This window comes from Pholis gunnellus, assembly GCF_910591455.1.
Source record: "Pholis gunnellus genome assembly, chromosome: 1".
Classification (NCBI taxonomy): Eukaryota; Metazoa; Chordata; class Actinopteri; order Perciformes; family Pholidae; genus Pholis; species Pholis gunnellus.
Genome location: NC_136528.1, coordinates 23,577,435 through 23,605,151, shown reverse-complemented (window position 1 = coordinate 23,605,151; position 27,717 = coordinate 23,577,435). Strand labels below are relative to the sequence as shown.

Here is a 27,717-nt window from a genome sequence, read left to right as displayed (position 1 = left end):
TCAACGAGAGGTGGCATCCAGTAGGGCGGGGGTAGCTGGAGTTGTGGAGCGAGAGGCACTGCTGGAACTGCTCTCCTTGGGGCTGGCAGAGACACTTCCACTGCCGCTGCCAGCCCCTCCCGCAATGCTGCTCTGGCCGGCCAAGGACAAGGCTCCTGGAGGAGTGCTCTCCGAGTGGGTGGGGGGCGCACTGGAGGACGCTGAGGAGGAGGCGGGGGGGCCAAGAGGAACACTGCTGCCCCCTGGCATCCCCTGCAGGCCTTGACCACAGACATGGTGGTGCTTCTCCCAGTCTTTGTGTTGGCAGAAGGAGCCGCAGTAGCGAGCCGTGTTGCAGCCGCTGCACGTCTCACTGGCTTTCCTCCCACAGTTCCAGCAGCTCTGTTGAGACAGTGGGGAGAGAGTGGGTTGATAAAAATAAGTCTCTTTTTTGTCCCAGGAAAGTTTTCTCTTCCTCACATAAATATATGTTTAAACCTCACATAAGTATTATAAAATCTCAGCCTGATCATATATTTTTGACTCTTTGCACAATGATTTGATTTAAATTCTTTAAGTCCTGGTCCAAGGCCACTGGTTTGTGTTACCAGCAGGTGGTGGTCAACTGCTCAGTAATGACCTCAGCCTGGCACTCTGCTCCAACCATCTGGTTCCGTCTGCTTTTATTTACACAGACAACTGGACTGCATCTACTAATAATGATGACAACATGGTGCAGCACCAAACCAAGAGCAGCAAGCTGTATGGATTACACATTGCAGGGTAACTTGGAGGATAAGGGGAACAAAGTGAAGGACAAAAGAGCGTTAATGAGCGAGAGACAGAGTGAGGTATTAGAGAACAAGTGAGAGGAGAATTAAGGGAAATGTGGTTGGGGGGTCTGTGATACTCACTTCACTGGAGTCCTCCTGCTGGTTGATTACTGTTAGTGCGTCCTCAGAGGCTTGCCTCTTGGCCTCGGCCAGCGCCCTCTCCATTTTAGAGCGTTCGACTGAAATCATCTCATGGGCTTTCCGCTCAGCGTCTGACACCGCCTTCTGCAGCTCTGACATTGCCTGTCGCTTAACCTCATTCACTGCTTCCTCTAAAAAACAAAGAGAGAGAGGTGTTAGTGCAAACGCCTATCGTCCCGTCCTGCCTGCTCTGTCATCCTTTGAGGCTCTTTAAGCTGCCATCTTGTTGTATCTCAGCGAACAGATGTACATCATCCAAGATTTAAAACTTTCTGCCAGAAAAGGGAAACAGCCAGACTTCAATAATTAATTCAAACACGTCTGGCCACAATCATTTCCAGTGCTGACAACAACAGATGTCTCCAAAGTTGTGTCTCTAACTTGGCTGTTCAAACAACATCCTGGGATTCCCTGTTTGCATGATTGTCATCTTGTCATAAGAATAATTTTAATACAATTTGCAAGACGGATTTCACAGTGAAAAGAGAATAATTTCCCCACCGGTCGACATCCGTATCCCCACTGCAGGGCTTCCTACGATGTAGATTTTTATCATGGGGCCTTTTGTTTTTTCAGCAAAAGCACAAACTGAGTGAAGAGACTGTGTTTTTACAACAGGCAGGTGTGTAGGCTCTTTACCAGATGGCAGTCAAAAAATAGAAACTTCCCGCAGTCTCCTCTCAGTAAGAGGCAGAAGTGATTACATTTTGCCATCTTTCATTATTGGCCTCACGGTGCACAACATATGTATAGTGCATGCTTTCCTGTAGGGCTTTATACACCTGAGAAACAGGTTTACAAATATAAAACCATCTATGAATAAAATGCTACACTTGGTATCTTGTGATCACAATTCATAAATTCACCTAAAATGTCTAATTTCTTCAGCAATCAGAGACAGCAACACTTTTAAAGATGAAATTACTTTTCACACTCCTGCTCCACCTCCTCCAGATGTGCATGGTTGACACACTAAGACACAAATGACACACATACAAATAGCTATCCATATGTGTTAGGCCAACCAAGTAGGAGGTGAGACTGATACTGTTCTCTCCACTGCTCCCTATTTCCTCCAGTCAGTGTTTGTTTGAGTGAGAACTCATAAATAACTGTCACTCTTCCTTGCCGCTCCACTCCACTTGTTTCAAACTACTGTGCAAAAAGATAGGCGGTGGAGGGAGCCTTATCCAACACTTTGCTGTGTATGTGCGCATGGCTGTGTGTGCATGTATGTCTGAGCTTGATTCCTATGCTAAAAAGTTAATATTCTGTCAATCCCGTCAACATACAGTCACACACAGACATGTCTCGATGGCTTCCTTCATTCCATCATTCCCTCTCTACCTTTATCCTTCATTTCTGCTCCTTTTTTTTCTTATACCCCTCCTCCTCCTCTTTCTTCTCTTCGTTGCAAAACACTATCTGCATTATCCCGAGCTTCTCAATTATCTGGCCTAATGCATGCACCACTAAGATTAGTTTGCAAATTTAATTAATTCTTATCAAGGAGACTGCATAGCAGATGCTGGGGCAATTAGCACTTAATGGAAAACACGGGGACAGCAATATTAACGTTTTAATTCCACAGGGATTTGGCAAGTCCCTGAGACGTGTTATTTCTGCCTGCTTTTTCACACTTCAGATCTTATTTTTCAAAGGCACTGCAGTCTCTCAACCTGAACCAGACCAGAGAATACGTGTCTGGTTTTAATTAAAAGCAAGAGGTGCTGCAGCTACATCAGGCAGACTACCTGGCTGCTGAGATAGAGGTGACACATGCTCACATATACACACACACACACACACACACACACACACACACACACACACACACACACACACCAAGGTGAGATGGAGAGAGTGAGATATGTTACTCACCCTGCCTGTTTTGGAGGTGCTTTAGTGCTGGGGAGAGCGGGATGCTTGTAGTACCTGTATGAAAAACAACTGCAATTAAAAGAGCTTTTTCTGCTGGTGAAAATGCAGCAAAGTATTTTGCCGACAGCAGCAGCCGGCATATTTCCTCCGCAGGGTATTGGAGTACGACTGCAACATAATAGTGCTGGGACTGGGGAGGAACAAGGGCTGAGCCAGATGACTCCTGGGATGGACTCTATCTAGCATGCAGTGCACAAGAAGGCCCATGCAATGCAACACTCTGCTTCCCTTTGGCCTCAAACTGAGCCAAAAATAATAACCATGGTCAAGATTACTTTCTCTGTATATCTAAATGTCTGTGTTTGATTTACTTCAGTAATACATTAGTATACTGTGCATGAGGCTAAAGAAATTAACACAATAAAAAAAAAGTACAACAATTTGAGACTGTCTGTGCTTCTCAGGCCAATGGAGACCAGTAAACTCTAATCTGTGGTGTGCTGCTGTGGACCGCTTTGGGCCAGGTGACTACATTTTCACGGCAGCTGTAACTGCAGTGGCCTTTCATAGTGGTGACAGATGGAGGGCATTTAGCCCTAATGACACAGAGGCCCTCCAAGCCTCTGCCCCGATGGACCTACGGCTGTAAGGCCTCTGCTCCGTCTGTCTCTGTGGCTATGGTGAGGGCCGTGAAAGACTGATGACGGTGACTGTGTGTGTTTTGTTAGTCCGTGTGGGGTCAATCATGAAGACAATAGAGAGAATGGGATGCTTGGCTCTTACCAGCTTTCCTCCAGATTTCTTCTGGCAGGTATCCTGAGGGAGGCCTGTGTAAGAAGTCTCTGTGGATCTCTGAAACACACAAGCAGGCTCACATTCAGTCTCAATTATACACACACACACACACACACACACACACACACACACACACACACACACTGATAGACCTCTGATCTGCTCAAACACACATCCAGTCTCCCTATAGTTTCCACTTCTATTTTTGGGACCAATACACACTATATTTGTGGCAATATCAGTAAATAAGCTGTCATCAACTTTTTCTACCATTTCTGGGAAGGAATGAGAATACGTGAGTTAGACGTGAACACAAATCTAAATTATGAATGAGCATGCTGGCAGCATAAGGGTGCAATCAGTTGATTAAAGATCCAGGATGTTGCAACCAGATTTGTATTGCCTCAGAATGAGTTTACATTTGTTCATTTGCAGAAAAATGTGATAATCTAAGTGACTTTTTGTTTCTAAATTGATAGATTAAGGCATTTTACACATTTCAAATAAGCCCTAGCTTGCTGTGAGTGTTTTGTTTTGTGTTTGTCTACCTGTCTGTCTGCCTGTCTGCCTTTCAGCAGCCGAGGAAGTTCCTACGGGCAGTGAGTCGCTGCTGCTAGCTGTGTTGGAGGAGGAGTTGTGGTGAGGAGTAGGAGGAGGAAGAGGAGGAGGAGGAAGGCAGTGCTGTCCGTTGCTCCCACCTTTTTTCATCTCCTCCACGTCACTATAGCGCCGAATCCAGTGATTCATTTCCTCCCGGTCAGCCTCCTGGCAGCGGCGCAGCACTGTCAGAGAGCGGCGCGTCTTCTCCACCATGTCCATGATGCAGTTCAGGAGCTGCAATGGGAGAGGATTGAGGATGAGTTAAAACAGTTACTTAGTGATGAATCAACAGGAGAAATTCAACAGTGCTCCATTTAGTTGAAAATGTAAATCCCTACGACCGAAACACATGGCCAGGACAGGTCCCCACAAAACTAATAACACAATTAAACTTGATCATCTCTACAACACAGTAGTAGAGACACAAACTTGATAAATCCATAAAAAAACATAAAAAACATAAAAAGACATGACTGTTAGCGTGCGACTCTGTGTTTCTGTCTCGGCCTGTTTTGCTCATGGATTGTGTGCTTGTCAGTGAATTTCAATGTCTAAGAGCATTACAACAGCGATAATGTAACAGCTGGGCTGCTGATGAAAAAGTTGAGCCAATTCCTTCCACCCTTCTGCTCCGTTCCCTGCCAACTCAACAGATTTCCACCCCCCCCCCCCCCCCCCCCCACACTCCCCCACACACACACACCTCTGTTGTAAACAGTGTCACTTTTTTCCACGGTGCGCTGTGTTTCCAGAGCCGGCCCGGTCTGCTAAATGGGTTTAGCATGGTTGACATTCAATCCATATCATTATTCTCATTCATCTTTCCCTCTCTCTGTCTCTGCCTTCTTTCCTCTGTCCCTCCCTCCCCTCTTGAGTTAGCTATATTTATTTCAGTGAAGTGTTTCTAATTTGGCAGGGGTCCAGGCCTGGCCGGTTCTCTCCATGACTGCAGCTCTTGTCTCAGCTGCTCTCCCCAGCTGGAGCTGCGCTCTGCTGGGTCCTGAGCTCCATCTGGGGCCCTGTTTCTGTGTGTGCGTGTCTGTCTGTGCATGTCTGTGTGTCTAGCGAATGTGATTTTGTCTTCATGGAGTTGGGTGCCAGGAAGCCAGATAGGTGTCTGTTTGTTGTTAATTCACCACTCTGACACGGACCTCTTTTGGTCAGATGTCCGTCAACTGCACACTCTGATGGGGTGTCAACAGTTCCCGTCCCACTAAAATGAACTTAAATCACCTGCTTTCTTTCCCACTGCTCCACGATGTTTATGAATTAAACAAAGAGGTGGTCAGCATTAACCTCGGCTACCATGCTGATACGTACATTATCTAGGTGCTTCCATTCCTCTGCCCACTCTCGATCTGTAAGACGATGGTCAATCACCTCCTCTTGGCGCGCTCCATGTACTGCTAAAAGACAAACACATCGGTAAGATTCTGCACACAATTCTGTGTTACTGCCTCTAAGCAGCAAAACACTCCATTGCAGGGTGGATACCTAACTAGCTATGTCCATGTTTGACCAAAGGGAACTGGAAGAATTTCTAACTCTGAACCCAGTCCTGACTGTCATACCGAATACTAATAAGCAAAAATAATACTGAAAATGTCCTCTATTTTATTATTGTTTTATTGTATTGTATTTTGTAAAATCAGCAAGTTAGTTGTTTAATTTCAAACAAAATGAAAAGCATGTCATGTACCTATTCTATTACTTCATATCTAATCGGTAAGACAACTTGGCTAAGAATTCATCTCTTTCCTTTTGGGAAAGCAGAAGGAAGGCATATATGGTTGCCACAGTTGTAGTAGCGTATAGGCATGTATGGATGTGGTCTTTATATAGACGCACTGCCACCAGGATTATCACACTGGACTGACAACTGGCCTTTGTTCTCTACAGACAGCCCACTTACATATACACCAGCCCATAGACTGACCAGGTAACTGAGAACTGTAGACCTATGGATTTATCTGACAATGTGAATGCAGCCGTCCTACCTGTCTGCCGGAGCCTGTCCCGGGCGTCGCGGTGTTCATTGTGTCTGTAAGCGTCTCTGTATTGGTGCGCCAGGGCCATGTCTTCTAAGCGATAATGTTGGGGTCCCACTTGAGGGTTGGGTGGGTGGGTCAGGCCGTTGGGAGGGTGTGTGGGGAGGCCGTTGGGAGGGTGTGTGGGGAGTCCGTTGGGTGGCGGGTGAGCAGGAAGACCCGTGCTGGGGCTGAAGCGTTGACTGGGGCTGATGGTGCACGGCCTCTTAGCCATGTGCTCCGGGTGCAACCCATCTCTCTCTGAGCTGTCTTTGGTCCTGTAGAGGAGGACAGGGGAGTTGGTTAAACCATTATGTTAAAACACACAGTGATGTTATATAGTATATGGCATCATGGCTTACCATGATACTATTTAATGTTGCGATTATAATGAGCAGTTTGTAGGAGCTTATACGACTCTGATATATTTAAGAAAATGAAGGCAGCCAGGCAGTAGATAATGTCAGCACTACGCAGTTATTAGAATACAGTCTGAAAAAGTAGACTCAGAGCAAACTACTTTGTAAACAAATACATTAAACATCCAGAATTTAAAAACATGGAGTTAAAGTTGGACTGTTTAATCACAGACTAAGGCCTGCAGCACAGTGGGATGTTATGTGGTGTATTATGATCTACAACAAAACAGATCTTTGTTAAAGAAATCTGTGTTTATTTGCCAATATGCAATGCCCCTGCACAGACTGCATCTCTTAAGCTCTGTTTCCTACTACCACATGTACCATTATTCCACAAATGTCAAACCAAGAATCAATTCAGCTGCTTCAAATGAACTCTGGATCACTAAAAAATTGTGTTGATGCTAACATGACGACCCTCATTAGCAAAAGAATCTGCCACTAAATGGCTCATTTCTCACCTCAGTTTTATTGAGAAACAGATTTTCTGACACCATATTAATGTCTGAAGAGAGAGAAATAACTTTTGTGCTGGCTACTTCATCTTTCTCCAGCTGGTCTATGGCCTTGCCAGACCATAATGAGTAATGTGAAAACTGTGCGATGACTTTGCCAGGCTTCATATGCAATGCTAGTGTATTACTTCATATTTCGGCAAAACAAGCCCAAGCAAAGACCGGAATGCCCTTGAAATCAGATCAAGGGTCAAAAATTGTCCTCAGTAAAAATATGTCAAAGAAAAGACTTTCATGAAGTCTGATTGGTTGTGTTAGTGTTTGCCATAAACTGTCATAACAATTTATTAAAAGAAATTACAGCATTGAGTATTGTGGACTATACCACAATACTCAATAGTCCACAATAGTTTGTGGAGTGTTTAGCAAGGAAGACAAACTTGTTTTTTAAACATCTCCCACATGGTGTATGCAAGCACACACACGCACACACACACACACACACACACACACACACACACGGCCACGCACGTATCCCTGCTGAGAGCTGCTTGTTGTTCAGTTACAGTAAGGCAGTGCTCCACCAAAGCTTTTGCACAGCTGTACGCAATATGTATCAAAAAAGCCAAGTCCAACTGTACATCCTGCGTCTCAAACTCTTAATCTGAATATCCCTCAGCCGACTCTTAGATTGAAAGTATTTCTCCCTCCCACCCTGCTCTCGGGCTTAAGGGGCAATGTGGGCTGAACTCCGTGTTTGGCAGATGTTCAGTGAAACTCATTTGTGTCTGTGTACTTTTACTGAGCGTGTGTGTATGTGTGCGTGTGTGTGAGAGGCTGTTTCAAGCCATCTGGACAGTTTAAATGGGAGTGTTGATATTAATCTGTTTAGCTGGATGGCAATAGACAGGCATTCCAATGCAAATCACTCTTTTATCATCCCCGGGATCAGAGGCAAATGAATGCAACGCTGCTCAATGTAGATGTCATGTTTTTGTGTGTGTGTGTGTGTGTGTGTGTGCTCCGTTGTCCATGTGTATATTTGTGTATGTCTGCTATACTCGTACACATCCCTGACTCTCGTATCTGACAAATCAGAGGAAAAGCTGGTGCGATGTAGGCCCTGCCCCAGCCTGTACCGCCCTCCCCCTCCTCCACCGAGCCTCTCCTGCTGTGTATAAGCCACAAGTCAGGAGGCGGAGGTGTGCGGATTACAGTGGGATTGCACAGCTCCAACCCCTAGTCCTATCTAAACCACCACCGCCCACCTCCCCACACCCCACTCAGGATGTGCTCAGTGTTACGGTCAGCACATCACCATCTGGACACATCCCTGACATATGGACAGCTGCTGGGAGCCCGCAGGTCAGGCAGCAGCAAAGAGGGAGAGGGAGAGAGAGAGACAGAGACAGAGACAGGTGCAGAACTTATCAGAAACGAAAGACAGTGCCAGTAAGAGAAGTAGGAAAAATAAGGGAAATGCCAGCTAATAATGTCTTGTGTTATCTTCTTAACTCGGTGAATAAAGCAAAGCGCTGGGGAGCAATGTGGGACAATTGCAAGCCACAGCTCACTGTTGGTCTTCCTGTCTGTCTTTGTTGTACTGAGGACATTTACTGTACTTCACTCCGTCTTCTCTTCTGTGCGTCTCTCTCTCTCTTTTGCTTAATGTGAATGTACATAGTATTTAAAGAGGTCCAAAAATGTGTTTGCCAAATAACAGAAACCTTGAAAGTTTAATGTCCAGATTATGATTTTTTCACAGTACATTTATTTCTCAAATTTCTCAATCTTTTTTTTTCTCTCACACAAGTTAATCAGTTTCAATTTTCACTCAAATCAAAGTGTCATGTGGCCCTGAGTGGAGGAGACTGTTGGTAGTGGAGGTAAAGTGGCTTCATACAATGCATGTAGCTGAAAATGGATGAAAACAGATCAAAGGTGGATGGACACTACAGGACTTCTGAATTAATTAATTAATTAATTAATTAATTAGGCCTTAATTTACAATATTTGAAAATCCACATTATATAACACCAAGCAAATATATTTATGTTTCACTTTAATCTTCTTAATTTAATGCGATGGTGCAATTGGGACCCAAAGCTGTCATGTGCTTCATTCACCCCAGGTCAGTTTACATCCTGCAGGAGGGGACTCAACAGTGTGTAGTAACAAAAAATCCCAAATATGTTCAAAGATTTGAAAAAACAAAAGAGGAAAAGGTCATGGCTCAGTTTCAAATTTAGATCATTCACAACATATTTAAGAATTGTCAAACTTGATATATCATGTCAAGTGCTCTGTTTCTGCCACTGCAGTGACCCTCTCTCTCTTGGTCCTCATCAACCTATGTGTGTGTGTGTGTGTGTGTGTGTGTGTGTGTGTGTGTGTGTGTGTGTGTGTGTGTGTGTGTGTGAGAGAGAAAGAGTCTGCCTATGTATATGTGTTTATGTATGTGTTTTCTTGTGTTATTTGGAGTTGTGCTACCTGTCAGGGGTCCTTCTCTTGCCGTGCTCATTCATCTCCAGCATGATCTCAGAGGAGTCGAGGGGCGAACTAGCATTGGCATCCAGGAGAAGCTGCTCGTGTTGGGCCAGATACTGGGCTGGAGTCTGCTTGGCCAACCTGGCACAGTGGAGCAACTCTCTCTGCAGCAGGGGCAGGTTTGCCTTCAGTGGTAAAGAGAGGGAAGACAGACATCTCCGGATTAAGAATACAATAAACTGTTGCAGGAAGGTAATAGATTTATTGAGCAGATGTAAATGGTAAAGGGTGTTAAGTGGACAAGAAGTGATCTTGAGACTCATGGTGGAATAATAGATGGATGGGGTGAGAGTGAAATAATGCCAGATTAGGGTGAGAATAAAAAGAAAGTAATAGATGAAGAGACAGGATGAGATAAGACAAGGCCCTTGACACCTCCCTCTGCCAAGTGTCTCTCTATTTCTCTCTCTCCAGGCTGAGCTGATGTGTATATTGTGTGTGTGTGTGTGTGTGTGTGTGTGTGTGTGTGTGTGTGTGTGTGTGTGTGAGTGTGAGTGTGTGTCAGTGCTGTCAATTAGCTCTCTCAGACCTGTCCGGTTGACATAATACAGCCATTGCTGCAATGTCCCAGATGTGGAGGATCATTGCTCGCCAGTAGGTCTGACACACTCACACACAACACTTTTAACAGACATTCACAAGCACATCCAACTATTTTCTACATAGTACTCCAAGCACAGTTAACACAGTATCACAGTCTACACCTATACGTATACCCTTTCTGCTTGGAGGCAGATATGGAAGGAGCACATAGGAAAGGTACACATGCAGTGTCTGCACACACATACACAGTCCTGAACACCGGCCATATAGACAGCAGCGGTGAGCTTTGAGCGTGTCTATTGAAGACATTGGGCTTGATTTATCTTACATCAAATCTGTGCACAAGTATTTACCTTCAGGAAGGGAATGACAAACGGCCTCAGAGGGAAGTTGGTGGCCTCGTGAAGTTTGGAGTGAAACTCTTCGATGGTGAGAGTTGAGTTCTGTCCAAGACAACAGGGAGTTAGACAAAGAGTCGCTGAGAGAAACACTTTTCACAACACTCTCTTATGAAGTCCTGAAAGATGAGGTTTTTTAAAATCTTTTTATTATCTTGTTTGTACCTTGTATCGCATAAGAACAAGATCACGTTGCGGGCACATTTTGCTGTGCGCAATATAAAAAACGTTTACTTTCGTGACTTCAAGTGACTTTCTGTTGCACAAGACAAATTTCCAATATGTAAAATTCTCTGAATCACATGAATTAACTATCATCAGGTATAATACCTAGATACAAAGTTAAACGTCGGGATGAATGAATGGATGTAGAGAAGTGTTGTTTGAAAGATCTATTACAATAATTCAACACAAATATAATCACAACTTACCACCAGCCCCAGCACAAGGCTGCGCACTCTCTCCCCAATCTCAGGCGATATGTCGTTGCCAAACTGCTGCAGCGTGGTCAGAAAGCGCTTCAGTTTGCAGAGTTGCCGGGCACCACAAGCTGGCGGGAGCTGCTGGTTGGAAAGCGAGGCCGTCGACGACATTGCTGGCCCATTACTGAAGCCGTTGGGAGTGGACGGAGCACCGTTCAGCGATGTAGGAGAGTGGCTGCTCCCATTCAGCACTGCAGATGAACAGACAGAAGGAAGAGACAACATGAAGTGGGTCAGTAGTTTTGGAGAGGCCTGGGGGGGGGGGGGGGGGGGGGGCATCTGACAGATCTGGGGGCGTGATGTGGGCAGAAGCACTTATTTCCTACTGATAGAGAAGTGTGTGGTTAAGATTAAATATAAGTAAGGCACACAATAGACTCTAATTTGACACCACGCCTGCAGCATATGATGCACATCGTGACTTCAGTGGTGCAATTTTCTGCCCGTTTGGCTGAGCGCTGTCAGTGTGTGTGTTCACTTCAGCTGTCTCACAAGTGGTACCATCTGACCCCCCGAGCGCCCTCCCCTCCATCTCCCCTGTATCAGTTTATTTCACCCTCCTCACCCTCTCCCCCCACACACTCGCTAGGACACAACTATAAGAGGAACTTGTTAAAGAGGGGCCTAAAATAGTCCTGTGGCCTGTGTTACTTTTATTCCAATAGCAGGTGTGTAGCTAAATCTGGCCCTACACATGTCCACCATCTGAAAGTAGATTTGCAGCTTTAAGTTTCAGAATAGAATCAGCATTCATACACACATATAATCACTCACGTATTCCTTGCAATGCCGGCACAAACAAACTCACAAATAGCTCGCAAACACTAGTCCTGTTTGAACTTTCCCCTGTTTTCATATTTTCATATCCAAGTCAGATGAAAATGCATGCAGAGTACATTGAACAACATGTGATTTACATGTCAGAAAATAGAGTTATTTTATGAAATGCTCAAATCTTTTTCCATCTCTGGTCTCGTCAGTGTGTAATTTAAAGAAATATACACATTTATGTGCATTATATCATAACTAATGATGATGATTCTCAGATTAAACAAATAGTGTAGTCTGTGTATGAAATGTCTAGTTAAAGGATTGTATTTCATTATAGCAGCATATGCAAGCACTTACACTGACCACGGTGTCCAAACTATAATTTAATATCTGCTGCAGTAACTTTATCTTTTCAAAATGTATTCAGGACTCTGCAGTGAGCCATTGTGTACTGTAACACTACACCTTGTACATGTTCTTGAAGACAAGACTATGTAGAGTTTAGTTGTTCAGTAGTCTAGTTCCTGTGGTTCCTCTCAGGCGTGCTTGCTGCTCTAATCTGTGGGTCGAGGGCCTGAACACATATGGACTAACCCATGTGATCCCAACAGGCAGCACTTGTGTTCTGGTTTTAGAGAGAGGTGCGAGGAGAGAGCTACACTACTGACCGCCCACCACAACAGGTGAAACAACATGGCCTGTCATTGCTATATAGGGAAGAAAGTAGTCTACACACCGCTACGCCGCCCAACCAGCTGGTAAACAACACGGACACAAATGCACACACAATGCCACAGCCGCACTCGCACAAGCGCTCACACTTGTCCCACTAGCAAGGGCATTCTGCACACCAAAAGACACACACACACAAATAGATGCTGGCAACACACACCTGACACACAAGTGACTTCAACACTTGTTCACCAGACCAGGAAAGAAACACATATTTGAGGTTTCTCTCCCTTTACACAAGCATATGAAGTGTCCATGACAGTTGACCTAAGAGGGACAAGTGGCCGTGTAGTCCATTGTAGATGCCTTCAGGTTGCAGAAGCTTATTCATTTGTGGAATTTATAACAGACTGATCAGTAAATCATATTATTTTAACATGTAGGAGGTCTTAAAAACACACATCAGGGAAATACTGCTGTAACAACAATAAACCACAAACAAATTTAGATTTTTTGGGGGGACAGTGGATAGTTAAGAATTGACAAGAAACAAAAGAGAGAGAGACAGGGTATGACAAGCTAGTATTTTATGCATCTTAACCTCTAGGCTACTGGTTGCACTAATTTATAGTAAAGTTTTGATTTGGAGGACAAAGGGCATTTGATCTACAAATTACAAAATATATGACTAGATGTGCATGTCAGGTCTGTAAAGAATTTGCAATGAAGTAGATACAAGCTCACATATCTATGGCTATCTTCTCCAGTGCTTACTGTAAAATGAAGAGGCTGTTTAACACGCCTACCAGTTCACTGTTTTTCTTACATCTGCCCGGTAAACTGCTTGCTGACATGATGCCTCACAAAAGGATCATCTTCAAGTCAAAGAAAACATAAATCTCACAGCACGTAAGCTAAACAATGGTGGGTCTTGTACAGCTAACTTACTTGATTTACTGGTAGCCGGGGTGAATGAAGCATTGCGATTGGTTGCTTGGCTGACAGCCGGGGGTGGAGGAGGCATGGTGGGTGGGGTGGACCTGGGCTGGGTTTTCACATCCGCAGGTGAATCTGGCATTGTTCCAACCTTCTGCACTCTGCTACCTGTGATTTGAAAGAAGAAGAAGAAGAAAAACAAAAAAAAAGACAATCATCAAGATGGAGCTCCAAAATGAAAATCAAATAATCATACTTTCAGAGTGGAGACAGCTGGTTAAGGAGGAGACCACTGACATTATCACCTGGGAACCATCAATTGTTTCCTTAAGACCCATAAAATAAATCAATGCAGGGAGTGGAAATGAATCCAAACTTGTATTGTGTCTCTCTTGTTGGAGATTCATGGGCCTGGGAGACATACAGTAACACCTGCTCACTCGCTCAGCTGCTGCTGACTGAGAGCCTCCCCTCCCCCCTTCTCTTCCCTCTTCCCTCTCTCTCTTTCTCTGACATCCCAATCAGTGCCCCTACACTGCAACCTCCAACCCCCAGACACACACACACACACACATATGCACATGCACACACTCCTCACTCCTCCCCACCTGTCCCCTCTCGTCCCCTAGTTCAGACAGCCGGCTTGACAGCCAGTGACAAGTGCAGCTGGATCTGCTGCTGTCCATCACTGGACTTTCAGCAGAGCTCCGTCCTGCTACCAAGCCTCACTGTCCTCTGCCAGACACCCTGCCAGCACCAAACAAGGCAAGGCCAGGCTCTGGAGGGTGAAGGGAATGGATGGTACAGCAAGGGACATGAGAAGAAAACATGACACAGGGTGGATGTTCCACACAAGTGTGTGAGGACTGTCGCCTTACGTTCTGCATTTGTGGCAAAGGGCCTCATGCAGCGCATGCAAACAGTGTGTCCGCATACACAAGTCAGACTATATTTATATATAATGGATAAACAAGCAGCAGGTCTGTTTTTTAGTGATGTATCTGTGGAGTGTTGACTGTCTTTCTGTCTATGCGTCCGTCTGTCACTGCAGCTGCTGGAACCAGATCTTTCTGTAATATAAACCCGAGCTAAGAGGTGTGATGACTTGTGAGAAGATAGCTTTAGAGTATGTGTACATGTGTGCAACTGGCACTAAATGTGCACTATGCAGTGAAAAGTAATGAAATAAATACGCAGCACGTTTATGTATTAGAACATAAATGTGTGTATCTCTGCACTAGTACTACAAACCACCATTAAGTGTAGTAAACACATGCATTCATAATGAAAGAGAGAGGACAGAAGACAATTTTCTATGTTCAAAGCAGATGCAAACCACATTGTAGCATTTATTGATTCTCAATAACGCTGTGTTTTTCTTTTTCCTTTTCAGCTGTCTCTTAATGGATTACAGGATTAAAGAAATTAACTCCGTCCGTTCTCTCAAACGTGGAACCCAAACAAAAGCCAATCAAAAGCCTTATTTCACATTTCACATCCTTATGAGCATAGAGTAGAGGTCACTGCCAGGGTGGCCCTGTCACAAGACAGGGAAACGACACAGGGAAAGAGGTTATTATAGGCAGTGATTACTCCTTGTTATCCTACTAATAACAAAAATTATTTCAAACCAAACAGCCAAAGGCCTTTCATACATCTAAACACTGTTACAGAACCTCTTTTACAGCTGCAAATGTATTGTAGTCACCAACTAACATATAAAATCACTTTCAAATAATGTGTTTTGTCATTTCACTCCCCGTGAGCCAACTGTGAACCCAGTGTTTTCCTCCACAAGACTCCTGCCTCAGTTGGCCTCAGTCCTTGGTGTTAACCTATTTCTGAGAGCTCATGTAGATGCGTTCAACAGCTGGTGTCTGTATTTAAAGAGTGCCACTCTGGAGTGTGCTGTACGAGGGCCATTGACACAGTGATCCTCAAGAACACGAGGGGCACTCCGCTGTTTTCCCCATGCCAGACGCACTGAACATAAACACACAAGGTTGTAGATAGAGGCAGATGGGGAGGGCTGGTATAAATAGATGCAGCCATTCTCTTCTAAAGAACCCTAAACACACAAACAGGCTATCTGTGCTGCCGAATTGGTGGGCTGCTTCCTGTAGTGAGGCTGCCATATGTTTCAGTAAACATCCTCTTTGATCAAATGTACTGTGCTACTGCATGCAGTGCGCATTGAAGGACCTACATGCAGTATACATCATGTACTGCACATAACATCATAACATGCATTAAAATAACCAATCCTACTTCTGGACTGTCCCCACATTGAGAACTCTGAAGATACACTCAACTGAACAAGAGCTGGGTCCACGTATGATTTTTCAGGAGGAGGAGAGGAGAGGAGAGGAGAGGAGAGGAGAGGAGGATAAGGGGACCGTCCTGTCTGTCTGTCTGCTCCCATTGCAGGATTATAGACAGCTGTTTAATCTGACCAGCTACAGACACAGGGCACACACATACGCATCATGCTCTGGATTTCACTTTTAATACATTAGAAAGTCTGCTAGGTCTGCAACCCCATCTGTGGCCATCTGTGCTCCTATTGTGCTTTGTGCTGAAGGACGAAACGCTCGAACCGAGAGAAGTAGAAAAAGGGAGAGAGAGAGAGAGAGAGAGAGAGAGAGAGAGAGAGAGAGAGAGAGAGAGATGGCACACCAGGTAAAACAGACCTATGGTTAAAGGTCCAGGTCTGGACCATGCTCATGGTCCTGTCTGCAAGCTGCTCTATTTCCCCCCACAGGTTTTTATCTGGCGCTCTGAGAGGAGCCACTTTGGGATCAATACAGCTGGGAATAGATCTGCGGAGGATACAGATACCTTGCCGTCCGTCCCAAACACTCACTATTGAATATTAGGCTGAAAATAAAACAATACGATTACCTACCTCTCTGCCGCTCTCTGTCTCTGTCTCTCCGACTCTCTGAACAGCTGTATGTCTACACGTTTGACGTAATTGAGGCTAAAAGATTGCACACCAAAGAAAATAAAAATGTTCTCTGTCTTCTACTCTCCCCTTGTGCCATGATGTAACAAGATGAAAAACAATTCACTGCGAGACTCACAAAACCACAGATCCTATACTGTACCACTGCACACACAGCGCAGTAGTTTGTCTAACGTTCTAAAGCCCTTTTGGGGTCTCATTATAGATTTATGGACATATGCCTCCATTAAACCCCTTAAGAACATACATAAATAAGTACCATCATGTCATGACAAGCCATTAGAGGGCAATTCAGATACATTTTGGTCTCATTTCACATTGGCGTATGTCCTATTGTTGACTGTATGCATATCTGCATGTTTGTGCATGTGAGCTTGTGCTTCCACTGGAAATACAGCTGCAACTTATTAGCTTTAGCTAACCACTGCACAACAGTCCCCTTAAATCCCCCCTGTCTATTCAATCTCTCGTACTCCACAGAGACTCTCACCAGTGACCACATTGCCTTAAAACTCTCTGTCTCTCGCTCCTTACATCCCTCCCTCCCTCCTTCCCTCCCACTGTAATTCCCCATGTCTCCAGGAATGCTGTTGTTTTTAATTTCTCCCAGCTGCTCTGGCTGGCTGCCCGGCCGCCTGCCTTCCCACATCTGTTCCCTATCAGGCCGCTGAGGAGTCCACACAAACAGAGCCTGAGCCCCTGGCCCCCAGCCTCCCACCAGGCCTTCGTATCAAAACATGGGGATTGTAGCCCTGTGCCCTGAACCTAAGACTTGGGGATACAGCACCTACAGAACCTTCCATTCTCATACTACCAGCCCAAAAGAAAAAGACTGCTGACATCAGCAGCGCACGCCCAATAAGTCATCTTCCTCTAACCAAGAGCAATCTACATAAAAAAAAGTTATATATTCCTATATATGCCTTGTTATCAGTGTGAAGTCTGAACTGTGTCACAGGTAAGATGGGAGTGTGTGAGTGTGTGTGTGTGTGTGTGTGTGTGTGTGTGTGTGTGTGTGTGTGTGTGTGTGTGTGTGTGTGTATGTATTTGCGTGTCAGCACACAGGCTGCTTCTGCAGACAGATCCCAGACTCCACTTCATCTTGAGCTGATTTAGAGTTCAGAGGCTTTAAAAGCCTTCACTAATGACAGGGTGGGAGACAGGCTTGTGCAGTGCCTGTACACACAAAACACGCACACACACACACACACACACACACACACACACACACACACACACATATATAGACACACAGATGTATGCACACATGCTCAAGTTTGCTGAATGCATATGCTCACGCTGCGGACACAAACACATATTTTACCCTATGTTACTTGAGAATCCCTGTGACAGTACACATGCAGTGCCGGCTGAACAAACATGTTGAACAAAAAAACAAACCAGATGAGGGGGGTGGTTCTCCTTAATAAGCACTGACAAAAGCCCTCCTGTCTTTGATCAGATCACCATGAGCAAATCATTGACAAGTCACCAGTTTTTCCAAATCACATCATCAGTTACTTTAGAATGTCTAAACTGGCAAGAAAAACAAGGATAAATTGAGGACGGGCAGGGAATGAGGATGGATTAAAGACAATTTATCCAGGGCTGGGGTTGCTAAGGGTAGAGGAGTTGTACTTCTGTCTCTCTGAGCTGCAGGGATCCTGTCATACAGTGCTTATATCTGTGAAAGCTGTTATTGATGTAATTGTATTGAAGTTCTAGCGACCATCTGTTCTCCTTTGGGAGGGCCTGGCTCCTCTCGTCGGCAGTGAAGTGGTTATGTGCAGCATATCACTGCTGCCGACGTGCTTGCAGAGAAAAAACTTCCTTTTCAGATTTTCCCAACGGCTGCTAATAAAATCCAGATGCTAGACTAGAGCTGTTTCTGCCTCGCTCCCTCGCCGCTCCGCTCCCTCCTCCTTCTCTCCTCCCTCTCCATCTTCTGCCCTTCAACATCTCTTCTCTTAGTCCCCCCTCTTCCGCCTCCTCCCCCTCTTTTTTCCCCTTTCCTTCGACATTGCTAATCATTTATTTTGGTCTTTTCATCTACCTCTCCTCTTTTCTCTCCCTCCCTCCTCCCCCCAAGATCCATCCATCCTCGCCTTCCTCCAGCCACTAACCCAGAGCCATTCCTAAATAAAGGAAAGTATTTGTGACATTCAGCCGAGGCAGCCGTGCCAAGAACAACTCCCCGGCTAGCCAGACACATCTGGAGTGTGTTAGGACTGCACCGGGCGCTGGTACCAACACTGGCTATCCCACCACACATGCACACACAGAAAGTGGTCAAGTGGAAAGACTGGACCCTGGGAATCATATACAACCTAAGCTGCAAACATTTTCACAGTGACTAGCTTGTTGTTTTCATCTCACGTTGACAACTGTAATTCTTGTTGCTCGCCAGACAGCCCGGCAGCTGTATGTACGAGTTCTCGATTGTACTTGTGACTGTGTTGTTTACTCTTCCTCAGCAGCAATAGAGGAATACACAGTTTATATGCATAATTGTGCAAGTGCATGACTACTTTTATATACTGTGTATATTCTGTATTCTGTGTATGCATGTGAACTACTTTGGAGTGCATGCATGTGTATTGTGCTTCTGCTTGTATCTGTGTGTGTGTGTTGCTCCAGGGTCTCTGTGTGAGAGGAGTTGAACACCTGAACATCAATAACTGTCATGTGGGCCACCTGGGACCCCACAGCCAGCTTGCACCATGGGCACACAGCCATCACCAGCACAGCTGCCACAGAGCAAGAGAGATATGGGGGAGGAAGTAGGAGACAAGAAAGAGACGCACACACACAGCTATATGAGGAGGTGACTGTGCATGTACATCTGGGAATGGATCAGAGAGACAGAAAGGAAGACAGTCACGAGCAGAGAGTAGGATTTACATGTAGGCTCTGCTCTGCATGATAACTCTGCTTTGTTCGCTCTCATCTACTTCTTCTTTTCCTCGTCCTGTCAGCCATGTGCCTAATTTTGCCAGCTGACAGCTCAGCCTCAGGCTGCCATGTTTCGACATCAGATCAGACTTTCTTTTGTCATTCCTCTTTCAGATGAGCTGTGTTAGTGGGCTCCATCAGACGTAACATAATTCATCTTAATATCCAGTACACTGTTGATATACAGGTATGAAATAGAGCTCTGTGCGAGCCTAAAACTTTGCTCACAAGCTAATGCAACGCTTTGGCTTACTTTGCCTCTTTCCTTCATCCCACTGAGCATTGCATATCTACCTGCAACACACGGCATGCAGGGTCACAGATGATTGGCCCAGTAAGAGAGAGAAAGATTAATTTCTTATAGAATTACATTTGAAAATAAATAAACATATATAATGAATAGCAATAAAAGAATAAAACACGTTAGAAAACTGCCTCTGTTATCCTCTGTCGGAGGATGTTTACAATTAGTGCACTTACATAAATGAGCTCCCCGATCCAAACACCTGCAGCCTCACCCAGCACCAATTAGCTCATCAGGCTTTTAATTACACTGTTAATTGCATACAGGCAGCATGAAGGGCAGCCTGGGAATAGGGCAAGGGGGGCCTCCTGAGGACCCAGCCTGACAAGCCTGACAAACAAAGAGGAGGTTTTCTACTAACAGCAGCGACAACAGAGCAACTCTGGAGGCCGAGAGGAGAAGCAAAACCAGAGACAAGAGGTCCAAGTGTCTCATCAGCAGTACGGTGGCTACGAGTGATATCACTTCCTGCTCTGATCAGTTCGGCATGGAGACGGTGAGCTGGGTGGTGAGAGAGATTGGGAAAAGCAGAAACATAGAGGAAAAGGAGGAGGAATTGAGAGGAGCGGGGCCATGTAAAGAAAGTTAGGCGTACATCTTGTGAGGGGCTACTTTACATCTGGATTAGTTCACATTGGTCACAGGAGGGAGGGGGAGCAGGGTGGGTTGGGGTTTGGGAGAAGTGGTTGAGAGGAGCAAGCGTGGGAATGTCCCACTGTTAAGTTTAGGGCATGTGGGCTCATTGTATTTGTGGGAGTCTCCACAGAGTGACCTGTCTGTCATAGAGCTCTGCGATAACACAAACATCCTCTTGACTGTGTGTAATCTGGACACACACTTACATGAAAACAGGACCACAAGCAGCTGACATGAGAAAGGCAACACAGGCATGGGAAATTCATTCTTTTTTGTTATTTGGCATCTATTCCTCATCCTTATCAAATGTCTCTATTGATCTGTTAGTGTATCAGTCTCGCTGGCTGTCTGTCTTTCCCTCACAGCAGATGTCCTCCCTCTATTTCTTCCAGGAGCAGTGTTTGAGGAGGTGTATCCAGGAAACAGTGGCCGGAGCTCACTTCCTGTGTGACAGGTGTGCGATGGAGGCCTGACAGCTGCTGTCCTGCTCTCTCTTTCCCTCTCTGTATTCCTCTCTCCTGTTTCTCCCTCTTTCCAGCCAGCTGCAGCAGAGAGCAGCTCTGTTTGTTCTTACGTCACCGCTGCTGCCTGCTGATTTATGGAGCACAAAAGACTTAGATTTGATCCTGGCAACACACCACGGCAACTGCAGCATCTCTGTCTTTCCTCCTCATAAACCCAAAACGCCTAAGTGTGTGTGTGTGTGTGTGTGTTAAACAGAATGTGTGAATTGCTGCTGCCTATTTTCTCCCCATGTCTCTTGCTCATGTGCTTTGTGCACCGTTAAAAACCTGCCACTGAGCTGCCACTTACAGCTAAGATAGGAAAACAAACAGCAGATTAGTTATTTTCCTGCTTGATGTCATGTATTTCATTTCATTCAGTGTTAAATGTCTGCTCTGTCACTATGGAGCTGTCAGCGCTGACAAAACAGTCTTGAACTGCTCCTCAGTCTGCCAGCGCTCTCATACCTCTTCATTTGGCCTGCAGGCACGGTAACAATAGCTCCTGACATTAGCCAGGCATGGGTAGGGTGTTCTGTATTATCCTGCAGGACTCCATAGGTTTCACACATACACACACACATTGACACACACAAACCGATGGGAAACAGAATGTGGCGGCGGCGGAGGAGGAGGAGGGGGGGGGCATTCATGTGACAGGTTAGAGAGAAGCTTGACAGTTTCTCCATTTAGCCTACAGCCAGCTCATGCTGGAAGCTGCTGAAATAAATACCAGTTACTCCTCTGGGACGCGAGCCGACTACGGGACGCCGCCACAAAAACAGAGCGAGCGGTGGAAGGAGGAGAGCGACTGCGGTGCCAATAACATGCTGATTATGTGAGCTAATTAGCAAATTAGGATGACCCGCTGTCATGTCATGGTCAAAGTAAGTGGACAGTAAACAGTGATACTATAAAGGAACTGTCCCTTTGTGGATTATAAGGAGTTTGAGAAATTCTATTAGACTATGTCAGCGTATGAACAGTTTAATTAATACCCAAGTTGTGCATTAACATTACCACTAATTATAAGGTCAATTAGTGACAGTTCAATAATTTGACAAGAAAACTAAAACCAAATCAAGTAGATGTGGACTCAATCCTGCATACAATCCAGGTCAGATCTTCTGAGACTTTTGTTAGATAACATGATGTTGTTTTAATGATATATGTGTTTGTGAGAGGAGATGTTGTAGTGTCAAGGCATTAATGATTAAATCACAGGGCAATAGGGATGTTCTTCACTTTACATCCATCCTCCTAGAATATCTGCTGGTAACAAAAGCACTGCATTTTAGAAAGGTCCGTGACAAACCTGTAATTGATACTACATTTTTCAGAAGGTGATCCTGTGAAATGACTACGGCCTCGAATTTAATCACAACACTCATGTTAATCTGAAAGTCTGTAGAGAGACCTCTCCTTAAATGATAACTCACAGAAGTCAGACATATTACTAATGGGATGATTTCTCTCCGAGGTAGCACTTGAAAGACACAACCCCTAAACCCTGCTGAGGCTCCTGTAAATGCCAGACGATGACTCGCTCCTCAAAGTAACCACTGCTCTTTGACACATCCAGTAAATCTCTGACCTTCCTCTCTCTGCACTTCAAATACCTCTGAGACGCTAGAATGTCCATTTCCTGGTGAAATTAGTACTTTACGCTGGCAATATTTTTATCTGAAGGGGTATTTGTCTGTTTGTGTGTGTACGCGCGTGTGTTTTGTGTGTAGAGAGAGAGACAGGGAGGCAGAGGAAGGAAGGCTGGAGCCGAGATTAAGGTCTGTACAACTAACTGGTAACACAACGGCACTCAGTTTCTCAGCCTCCCATTTGAAGAGAGACGGAACCATCTGTGTGGCACAGGATCTGTTTCCAGGAGATAACGGCTTTTTTAATTTCACAAATACTGTAAATGGAGAGAGAGACATGCCTTCCTTCCCAATCTCTGCCTGCATGATCCTGTGTTGCAGCCCTTCCCCGACGTCCAGAGAGGACTGCTTTGGAGTAGAGGCCTTAATAACTTCAGTCTGTGTTCCTTTGGGCTTGTTTACTCCACGCCTGCGATAAAGGCCTCGGAGTGGGGCAGAAGGAAAGGGAGGGATTCATTATATCAGGTAGCGGTGGCGATATGAACTTCCTATTTTCTCTGTTGGCCTGTCCATTTGGTTTGATTAAAACCAAGACCAGCGCTACTGTAGATTAGCACAGCTGCTTCCTCTGTCTGACTCTGATCTGAATACACTTCCTACCGTGAGGCAGAGGGCGAGGGGGTGGGAGGTGAGAAGGCGCCGCTGGGAGAATTGGAAAAGGCAGAGAGGAGGGTCAAAAGAAGGTCAGAGGTCAGTGAGGAAGTAAAAGGTGAGGAGGGAGAGCAGGAGGTGAAATAGGCACAAGACAAGGAAGGAAGGAGGAGGAAGCACCTTTTTTTCTTGTCTTTAGCTACCAGCAATTCAGCTATACGTACTTTACATGTGAATTCATCAATGTTGTGACATTTGTTTCCTTTTGCATTCATGATTGAGGATTTCTGAGCACTGGAAATGTGCCTCTCTTTTGCAAATGCATAATTGAGGGTGCAATTTGTCAGTGCTGTATGTGCTGAAGCAATTTTAGTAAAATGAAGAGTCAATTCAACAAATAATTTCCCAAAATGCTCCGCAATAAATGGTGAGTTTTCATCCTTGAATGTCACAGACAAGGGAGTAAGGAGCATTTCACCTGCTCTGCATACAGGGAAATATGGAGAAAAGATGGAGACCTGACCATTCCAGTGGATGCAAAACAGAGTAATGACGAACCTAGCAGAGAATAAATGATGAGCGTGTATTTGTTCGTGTGGGAAAAGTGAGTAAGAATGTTATTTCACACACACATTTGGGGTTATACTTGGCCTCCACCCTCTACTCTGCTCTGCTCCCACGCTGTGGCGTCAGCAGGCGAGCCATCCAGTGAGTGTGTTACTCATTCCATCAGATGTTGGGAAGCTGTTCGCTCCTCCGCTCTAGTCTCTGACATTCTCCATCTCCCCAGAGAGGCTGGCCAGCCTTGTCACAGTAATGTCAACCACATGTGGAACAGACCAGGGCAGACCAGACCAACACACACACATACACACAGGACGGAGGACGAAGGAGGAGGCGGACAGAACCACACTTGTCTTTCCCACTGTGTATTAGGATAAACAGCAGTGAAACCGTAAAGATTCAATGCCGGCAACGTCACTTCATCACGCCTTAAGTCACTTACTTGCCCCCATATATACACAAAAACACACACGTTTACACACTGATCTCATTAAACTCACTTTAACTGTACAGTAACTACACTGTTTCTGCACAGGGCTGCCATTCATTTGTCATCCTGAACAAACCAAAGAACAACTAACAAAAGTCAGATAACCCTCATAACTATCCATAACGCGTCGCTGTGTCCTCTTTAATAAACATCCCATTTTAGTGGTCTGTCATTTTGTGCTTCTATATGAACACGCGGGGCGGCAATGGTAAGACTAATATAACCAACAATTACGGCTCCCTCACTGTTCTCATCTTCCTGTAGATTTTGTTCTCTGATACACAAACTTAACAGAGGATTGCATTTCCCCCCATATTTTCAAAGTATCTTTATCTATGTGAGGCTAATGTTCTCGCCCTGGAGGTAAACCTGTGAAACTCCCTACAATCAGCTGATCTTAGAAAAAAATTGTCTCCTTGAGTGGTTCTTGAATGAAAGCTTGTGTCACAAATAAAAAGTACAGAAACACAAACAACACTTCGAATTGATGGATGAAACATATTTGCACATGTCAAAAGGCACAAATATGAGCTAGACAAACCTCTTTGTTTTGAAGCATCTGGTGCACTGTATGTGCAATAACAAAGTTATTAAAGTTATTAAAGGCTCAACACCCTAATATAACATGAACACACAAACATAAACATAAATAGGCTGCACGCAAACTGTGTAGCTTTGTGTCATTGCCCGATCTTAAAAACACTCTGGTGTAAAAGGAGAAACTGTATAGCAATGGTTTCCAACTTGGGGGTCGAGTTCCCCAAAGTGATCACGAGTCGATTGACTGACGAGAAAGTTGTTTGCTTCACATGATTTTATGTTTTTTAAAACTACTCTTCTCTAATGTTCCTTTTTTCTCTTACCTTTATAGTTTAATATCTTAAACCTCTTTCACAACTAATGCATATGAGTAAATACTCCTCCTTTTCAAGGGGTCACCTGATATCAGATACAACACTGTACACATCTGTTTGATGACTTTCAGGAGGGCCATACGTACACAGACATGTAAACACATACACACACACGGGCCAGATGTCTTTGGCTTGTGTCAACCGCTTGGCTTGTCTTGTTTGTGATGGCCCAGGTGTCTGTGTTGTGCTGACCACCTGACTGGCTCGCTGTGGGCTCGCAGCTCACGCCCACCCGAGGCCATCTGCTCCACTCATTAATTAGGAGACAGCCAGTTTCACCTGCACTGCCCGCATTTAGATCACAATAATTACCACACACACCGAGCACACTCAATGAGCCCACACACTATTACAGTAAACGCGTAAGCACTGCAAAGAACCTGCAGCATCAGGTCAAAGTATCAAACGAGCCGCGTCAACTGCACCAGATGACACCGAGATGATAAACAGTACTGACTTTCACCATCTCCTAATAAACTAATCTTTAACATTGGAACGTGCCACTAAAGGGTACAAAAAATGTTGGGCCTTTGATACCTTGATGGTAAAAGATAAGTCATGATGTGGCTGAAATAGCAGCAATGAATCACAGAATAATGAAACAAGAAAGCAAAATCCCACCGTGAACAAATGGCGGTGAAGTATATATTGCTTCTTTTAATCATTTAAATAGCAGACTTCATGCTGACTCTCCGCTGGCCTGTGAATTAGTCTGCTGCTGTTTCTTTTAAAGTCCTGTGGTGTTTTTCCTTCTGCATATGAAACAGAGGACGTCCCATCAATGCACCTGTGGTAGATGGAAACTGAATAAACACTCAGCCGACTGGGGTCATAATGAATGGCCTGCCTTTTAAGAGAGATACTTAATGATGAAGTGGGGACATCTGCCTTAGCAGGCGGCTGGCCGGGCCCAGCTGAGCAATGGTGCGGCCAGCGTTGGAAGGAGAGAGCCTGAGATGCTCGCTTGGTGGTGATGGAGGTATAATGTGCGGTGAGGCAGGGTGTCTGCACTGCGGTTTCACCCCTGCAACCTCCCATCCATTGTTCAAGACTATTATCAGCTGTTCAATTATTCAGATGATATTTACCAGGGCCAATTATACAGGGCCGTGTCCTGTAGAGAAAATGGCCTGAGTGTTTTACTGTTGCACTCACAGGCAGAAGAGTGTGCTGCTGAGGCTGTTCAAGTGGGGGTAGAAACCTTTGGCTGATCTTGTTTCTTCTCAGGGAGTGTCCCTACAGTCACAAAGGCCTACTGTAAATTATCCACCATGATTTCAGCTTTTTCAATCACTTTGCAGTTGTGTTTATTTTCTTTGGTTGCCATACTATTCCTGTTAAACACTTCCTCTACCTCCTTCTTTAATGTCTCCACAAGTTGGTACAGTAATACAAACACCCTACACTCACCAGAAAGGATCGCTCTTCTTTTTGTTCACACAAAAGTGGACACCGGTGATGCTCCACAGTATCATTACAAAAGGTGGGGGGTTGTAATCTGAGGCACCATGGAGTTCAGGTCAGAGTAAAGCCTAAGTCTAAGTGTATCCCTTCACACCCATCGCCTCCATCCAGTCCGGGAGGACTCCCAAGTTCATAGAGTCCAAAGATTTCACTTTGATGTGCAGCACAGACTGATGCGCAAACAACTCATGAACTCCCTTCAGTCTCTCTGTCTCCGCCTCAGCTCTCTCACCAGATTTCGTTCAAGTGACAAAAAAGCAAATGAAAGGAGATAAGCGCACATCTTGTTAATGATAATTATGATGTAATTATTAATATCAGACTGGGGTTTTTTCTGTCCATTCTACTCTGCTCTTCAGTCTGCATGTCCCAATATCTACATCTTCCATATTATAAGCACAAATGAAATAATAATAAGAAATTAGCCTTTTCACTCACACAGGATACAATATCTTCCCCTATATATCCTAAACCCTTTAAAGACATATTATTATGTAAAATGATCAAATTAAAGTGGATAGAATTACAGGAAAAAGGATAAATATAGCAAAAAGGCATTTAAAGAAAATAAATCCATGAACGGTAGCCTGGTCTGTCTTCACCTTGACATTAACATGCCGCTCTAACAGAGCTGCAGTCATGTTGACCAGAATGTGAGACTTTAAACTTGAGATATTGTAGCCGCCTGAGCCTTTGAATGTGAAACACTCCTTCCATTATATCAATTGTTCTGATAAATTACAAAAACCAAAGCCCTGTTGCATTTAAACACAATACACACCAAAAACAAAATAAACGTCTCCCATGATTTGCTTCAACAGTCGAGTTTGCAGGTTGTACTTACTTGGTGAAGGTCGAGGTCAAGCTGAGGTAATTGTAGCGGTGATCATCCACACCAGATAGCTTCTAAAACAGGTTTTATATCATCTCAATCCTCATTATTTGGGGAAAATGATAAAGCCTTGGCTAGATAGTGCGGGAATAGTTGCTAGATAGTTCAGGTGTTATTCCTTTTTTGTTTTTTTTTTTAAATATTGAGAGGAAAAAGAGGCAGAAGCCACAGTCCAACACACACATACACACAAATGTTTAACTTTCCTTTGGGAGGTCAAAAGGGGCTTTGACTTCCCAGGTATAATAAATTATGAGGTATTTCTCTCGCCAGGTCTCTTGGATCCTTAAGCACATTGATGTCTTTGG

General features: G+C 44.7%; 1 protein-coding gene across 1 annotated transcript; it reads right to left on the bottom strand.

The window, feature by feature from the left end:
* cbfa2t3 (CBFA2/RUNX1 partner transcriptional co-repressor 3) lies at nt 1–27,450 on the bottom strand (the record flags this gene model as incomplete). Its single annotated transcript, XM_079159842.1, has 11 exons — nt 27,362–27,450; nt 13,501–13,647; nt 11,050–11,291; nt 10,574–10,663; nt 9,621–9,802; nt 6,227–6,534; nt 5,550–5,635; nt 4,224–4,463; nt 3,618–3,684; nt 894–1,084; nt 1–381 (listed from the first exon to the last, which is right to left on the bottom strand). Exons 2-11 carry the CDS (start codon nt 13,619–13,621, stop codon nt 1–3), a joined length of 1,908 nt encoding a protein of 635 aa, XP_079015968.1. The 5' UTR covers nt 13,622–13,647; nt 27,362–27,450.
* Between the last annotated feature and the right edge of the window lie 267 nt (nt 27,451–27,717).